The sequence below is a fragment of the Oncorhynchus gorbuscha genome, linkage group LG16 (genome assembly GCF_021184085.1).
Source record: "Oncorhynchus gorbuscha isolate QuinsamMale2020 ecotype Even-year linkage group LG16, OgorEven_v1.0, whole genome shotgun sequence".
In the NCBI taxonomy this organism is placed as follows: domain Eukaryota; kingdom Metazoa; phylum Chordata; class Actinopteri; order Salmoniformes; family Salmonidae; genus Oncorhynchus; species Oncorhynchus gorbuscha.
Genome location: NC_060188.1, coordinates 20,041,419 through 20,047,747, shown reverse-complemented (window position 1 = coordinate 20,047,747; position 6,329 = coordinate 20,041,419). Strand labels below are relative to the sequence as shown.

At 51.9% G+C, this 6,329-nt stretch overlaps 1 protein-coding gene across 10 annotated transcripts in view; it reads right to left on the bottom strand.

The window, feature by feature from the left end:
• Nucleotides 1-1,971: 1,971 nt before the first annotated feature.
• The window catches only part of LOC123998802 (histone acetyltransferase p300-like), a 32,223-nt gene continuing 27,865 nt past the window's right edge, over nt 1,972-6,329 (bottom strand). For all 10 annotated transcript variants that reach the window (XM_046303952.1, XM_046303953.1, XM_046303955.1 and 7 more), the window contains exon 29: nt 1,972-6,298. In XM_046303952.1, coding sequence (XP_046159908.1) covers nt 3,119-6,298 — 3,180 coding nt within the window. In that variant the 3' untranslated portion in view covers nt 1,972-3,118. The remainder of the gene's footprint in view (nt 6,299-6,329) is intronic.

The window sequence follows — 6,329 nt, the reverse complement described above, 5'->3', positions numbered from 1 at the left end:
TTTAGCAGCCGTTTTGGAAATGCATTTGCAGCTACTTTTGCCTCTTATCACCACTAGGGGTCAGGCTCCTTAGGGAACCAAGTACAGTGGGGAGGACAAGTATTTGATACACTGCCGATTTTGCAGAGCATACTTATAAAGCATGTAGAGGTTTGTAATTTTTATCATAGGTACACCTCAACTGTGAGACGAAATCTAAAACAAAAATCCAGAAAATCGCATTGTATGATTTTTAAGTAATTAATTTGCATTTTATTGCATGACATAAGTATTTGATACATCAGAAAAGCAGAACTTAATATTTGGTACAGAAACCTTTGTTTGCAATTACAGAGATCATACGTTTCCTGTAGTTCTTGACCAGGTTTGCACACACTGCAGCAGGGATTTTGGCCCACTTCTCCATACAGACCTTCTCCAGATCCTTCAGGTTTCGGGGCTGTCGCTGGGCAATACAGACTTTCAGCTCCCTCCAAAGATTTTCTATTGGGTTCAGGTCTGGAGACTGGCTAGGCCACTCCAGGACCTTGAGATGCTTCTTACAGAGCCATTCCTAAGTTGCCCTGGCTGTGTGTTTCAGGTCGTTGCCATGCTTGAACACCCAGCCTTGACCCATCTTCAATGCTCTTACTGAGGGAAGGAGGTTGTTGGCCAAGATCTCACGATACATGGCCCCATCCATCCTCCCCTCAATATGGTGTAGTCGTCCTGTCCCCTTTGCAGAAAAGCATCCCCAAAGAATGATGTTTCCACCTCCATGCTTCATGGTTGGGATGGTGTTCTTGGGGTTGTACTCATCCTTCTTCTTCCAAACACAGCGAGTGGAGTTTAGACCAAAAAGCTATATTTCTGTCTCATCAGACCACATGACCTTCTCCCATTCCTCCTCTGGATCATCCAGATGGTCATTGGCAAACTTCAGACGGGCCTGGACATGCACTGGCTTGAGCAGGGGGACCTTGCGTGCGCTGCAGGATTTTAATCGAGGACGGTGTAGTGTGTTACTAATGGTTTTCTTTGAGACTGTGGTCCCAGCTCTCTTCAGGTCATTGATTACTGCTGTGTAGTTCTGGCCTGATCCCTCACCTTCCTCATGATCATTGATTCCCCACGAGGTGAGATCTTGCATGGAGCCCCACAGTTCCCTGGTCTTGGCCATTGTGGAGATGTTGGAGTCTGTTTGATTGAGTGTGTGGAGAGGTGTCTTTTATCATAAGGTGAATGCACCAATTTGTAAGTCGCTCTGGATAAGAGCGTCTGCTAAATGACTTAAATGTAAAGGTAAATGTATACAGGTAATGAGTTCAAACAGGTGCAGTTAATACAGGTAATGAGTGGAGAACAGGAGGGCTTCTTAAAGAAAAACTAACAGGTCTGTGAGAGCCGGAATTCTTACTGGTTGGCAGGTGATCAAATACTTAAGTCATGCAATAAAATGCTAATTAATTAAATCATACAATGTGATTTTAATTTTTGTTTTAGATTCCATCTCTCACAGTTGAAGTGTACCAATGATAAATATTCAATCAAATCAAATTTATTTATATAGCCCTTCCTACATCAGCTGATATCTCAAAGTGCTGTACAGAAACCCAGCCTAAAACCCCAAACAGCAAGCAATGCAGGTGTAGAAGCACGGTGGCTCGTAAAAACTCCCTAGAAAGGCCAAAAACTAGGAAGAAACCTAGAGAAGAACCAGGCTATGAGGGGTGGCCAGTCCTCTTCTGGCTGTGCCGGGTGGAGATTATAACAGTACATGGCCAAGATGTTAAAATGTTCATAAATGACCAGCATGGTCGAATAATAATAAGGCAGAACAGTTGCAGACCTCTACATGCTTTGTTAGTAGGAAAACCTGCAAAATCGGCAGTGTATCAAATATTTGTTCTCCCCACTGTATTTAGGGCGATCCCCCCACCCCAAAATAACATGCACTCTTAATTTGACTAGCTACAAGAAGAAAATATTCAGCACATTTCATTTTCATTTTATTATAAAAAACAGTATTTGAGTCCACAGTTCTTTGTACAGTAAAAAATATTAAATTAAACTCTCAAAGTTCTGAGCAGAAAGGTAAATTGGGGTTGGGAGGAGAGACAGCAATTATTCTGGGGCAGGAGAAGGGGACCAGTGCATTGGGCTCTTGAGCTGCTGGGGTTAAGTCCAGAGGGAAAAGTAAGGGTGAGGCAGAGTGTGACTGGTCACAACTCCCCCTTCCTCAGTTCTATGCAGCACAGTTCATTTGGATCCATTCCCTCTATTTTACAAGAACCGTAATGTCCTCTGCACTGGCGGACCTCCCCCATACCTCATGTACTCTAAACTTTACAGGCATATAGGTATGTGCCCCCACCTCCAATACTAAGTGTCTTACAGGAGTGCTCACACATGAGGGTGAGGGAGGGCATGTGTGGTCAGTGAGAGGGATGGCCCTTCCGGTATTGATGTCCAATGGCTAGGCATTTCAAATGTAGTCTCCATTGGCCACTGAAACTTGCAGCAGGCCCTCAACCACAAAAACACTCATTTTATTCCAGATTGAAAGCCCAACCCAGACATAAGTGAAATGAAATCACCCCACCCCCATTTCAATAACAAAAATATATTCTATGTGAATTGTAGCAGTCTTCGGGTATATGCCAACAAACCATCAAAAAACAAAAATAAATAAAGAAAACTCAAACTTAAAGATATGCATGATGTTTGGATTTATAATAATATTAATCCAAACACATCTGCAAAACTGATTTATGGATAAATTACAATAAGTCCATTGCATTAAATCATTTGCTCTTACATTTTTATTTTTTATTTTTTTAAATCTTAAACATTTCTTAAAAAGGCAAATACTCCCATAGTCCCAAACCCCAAAAATATTACCTGCGTCGTATTCTCTAAGGGAGATACCATCCCCCTATTTGTACACAATTGGCAAAAAATATATTAACAGCAATAACTTACCATTCATTTATTAATTAATCGTCGTGTTGATTTATAGTTGCATCTCCCATAGGAAGTTCACTTCAATGTATTTTTTTATTGAAAACATTAAATAATATTAATAGTAAAAAGAAAAAGAAAGGCTAACACTGTCCCAGGTGCAGTCCCGAAAGCACGGCTACATGTCTAAAGTGTTATGATTAATGTTCTGCCCAAGGTCCTGGCTGTTCCCAGACAGCATGTCAGGTCCTCCAGGCCCATGGAGACCACCCATCCCACTGAGTTGAGACAGCATGGCATTCTGGTCTGACCCAAAGTGGTCCATTGAGTTCTGCTGCTGAGGCGGCTGTTGAGAGGGGACCACCATACCAGGGTGGTGCTGGGGTAGCTGGCCCGGGTGCGGGGAGCCTGTCTGGGTCTGTGGGGAGATATGGTGAGGGGAAGGCTGGGGCTGCATACGCGGGGAGGGGCTAGAGTGTGGTGGCTGGGACTGGGGTCGCGGGGAGGGTTGTGGCGAGCGCACTTGGTTGCTGAGGGATGTAGACAGCGTCTGGCCCTGCAGGTGAGGGGACTGGGCCATCTGCTGCTGGGGGCTCATGGGGCTGCTGTGCTGGGCCGGAGAGCCCCCACCCAGGTGCTGCTGCTGTTGAAGCAGCCTCTGGTGCAGTGCCTGCTGGAGCAGAGCCTGGGAGGACTGCGGCTGGGGGGCGCCCTGCGGGGGCTGGGGCTGCTGAGGGGGGCCTCCTACTCCAGTACCCGGACCCCCCTCAGCCCCCTGGTGACCAGACATGACATTCTGGTGTTGCTGCTGCTGCTGCATCTGAAGTTGGTGCTGATGCTGGAGCCTCTGCTGGAGCACTGCAGCAGCCTGCTGCTGGGCCACCGTGCTGGGGTAACCCTGCTGCTGCTGCCCTGGCTGGGCTCCAGGCTGCTGCTGCAGTCCAGACTGGCCCTGACCAGGCTGCTGGGGGGCCATGCCCGGCTGGCCCATGTAGCCCTGCTGCTGGAACTGGGCATGGTTCCCAATCTGTTGCTGCTGCTGTTGCTGTTGTAGTTGGAGATGCCTCCTCATAAGGAGCTCTCTGAACTGGGGGTTTATGTTGGCCATGTTAGGTGCCTGCTGGCCTGGCATCCCTCCTTGCTGATGCTGTTGATGCTGCTGAAGTGCTGCCACCTGTTGCTGCTGCAAACTACTAAGCATAGGACGCTGCTGCTGCGGTTGTTGCTGTTGTTGTTGTTGCTGCTGCTGTTGTAGCTGCTGTACTTGCTGTAGCTGGGTCATGGTGGGCATGTTGACTCCCTGACCCATGTGCATACCTGGCTGACCAGCCACAGCATTCACATTGACCTGTTGGCCACCCATACCTCCTGGAACTCTGCCTGGACTTGGCCCGCCAGGGGCTCCCGGAGGTCCTGGGCCCCCCTTATACTTGGAGGCTCTCTGCTTGATAAAGGCAGCCATTAGCTGAGGGTTTGAGCGGAGGATGTTGAGCACCTGCTGTTGCTGCTCGGGTGAGCTGGGGGAGCGAAGGGTACGCAGCAGTTCCTGAAGGGCAGCCTGCGGGAGGTTCCCACCCCCAGCTGCACCACCTTGCTGCACCATACCAATCAACCCACCAGGTCCCTGAGCCTGCTGCCGCTGTTGCATTTGCTGCGGTTGTTGCTGCTGAGGCGCCACCATGCCTGGATGTCCCATCATGGCTTGCCTCTGCTGGGGTGGCATTCCCTGGCCGGCCCACTGTTGCTGGGGATTCTGAAGCGGGGGACCAACCCTCTGCTGCTGCACCTGTGGAGGCAGCTGGCCTTGGGGGTTAGGCTGCTGGGACTGCTGCTGCATGGAGCCAGGGCCCACCATCATACCTGGAGGACCCTGCTGCTGCTGCTGCTGTTGTTGCTGCTGCTGCTCCATGTGAGCCCTGGCAGCAGCCTGAGCCTGGGGAGGCAGCCCCTGGGCCCCCACCATGCCCATCTGGCTCTGGGGCTGTTGGTGGTGAGGGTGCGGAGGCATCATGCCAGCTGCCTGCGCCGCCTGCCTCTGGAGGGACATCTTCCTTTGGGCGTCTGCCACTTGTTGAATCTTCATGGCGATCTCCACAGCCGCTGGAGGAGGCCCTGAAGGAGGTTGCTGCTGCTGCTGGGGCATAGAAGGCTGGCCAGGGTTGGGTTGCTGTTGTGGTGGTTGCTGCTGAGGTGGTGTGGCTGGTCCCAGGCCCGGTTTGCCTTGGGACTGAGGGTGCGGTGAGGAGCCTGGAGGCCTGTTGGTGTAAGGGGACAGGCTGTTGGGGTGTTGCTGGAGCTGTTGAGGGTTTGAGGCTTGGGACTGCTGCTGGACCTGAGGAACCATCTGCTGTTGCTGGGGGGAGTTCATCATCCCCCCTCCTCCAGGCATCTGCTGAAACTGGTGGTGAAGCTGGTGGTGCTGCTGAGGCATCCCACCTTGCTGCAAAGTTCCTCCACCACCCATCCCTGGCTGGGGCCCAGGAGGCATATTGGGCTGGGTGGGTGTCTGTGGTGTTGGGGGCTGGGTGCCTCCTGATGTGGGTGTACTGGGGGCTGTGGTGCCATTGTTACCTGGTGATGGCAGCCCCCCAGGAGGTCCTCCTCCACCGCAGGCAGGCTGGCCCACCCTCTGCATGCTGGCCATCCTTCTCCGAAGCATCTGAGCCTGCTGGAGACGGTGCTGGAGTTGCTGCTGGCGGAGCTTGTGCTTGATGTTGAGGCAGAAGGGTACGGGGCACTTGTTCTCCTGGCAGTGCTTCGCATGGTAGCAGCACAGAGCAATGAGTTGCTTGCAGATGGGGCAGCCACCGTTGGTCTTGCGCTTGCATCCCTTGGTGTGCTGCACCACACGTTTCATCTTCTGGCAGGACGGCAGGGAGCAGTTGGCATTGCGGCATTGGCAGGCGTGGACCAGGGACTGGATGCAGCGCTGAATGCTGAGGCGGCGGGAGTCCCCGGGGCTCTGAGTGGCAGCGGCCGCTGCGCTGTTGCTCTCGTCGTCCAGGCCCAGGCCCAGCTTCTCCATCTTGTGTTCATGGCCCTTTGTGTTATAGCAGGTGATACACAGGTCGTAGTCCTCACAGACGGTGCAGTGGAAGCGTGTCTCCACGCTGGCCTTGCACTCGTTGCAGGTGTAGACGAAGCGGTCCTGGCTCTGATTGTGTAGCTCCACCAGCATGCACATGGAGCTCCACTTGGCTCTCCTCAGGGAGGAGAACTCCAGGTGCTTGTCCCGGGCCAGCGTCAGGAAGGCGTCACGCCCATCCATCAGGTCGCAGGCCATTAGGGGGTCCGGGTCCGTGATGGGGGGCAGGGAGTTGGCAGTGGGGCCTGCGATGAGACGGATCACAAAGAACACCTGTATGGGGCAGAGAAGAAAGGATAAGCAC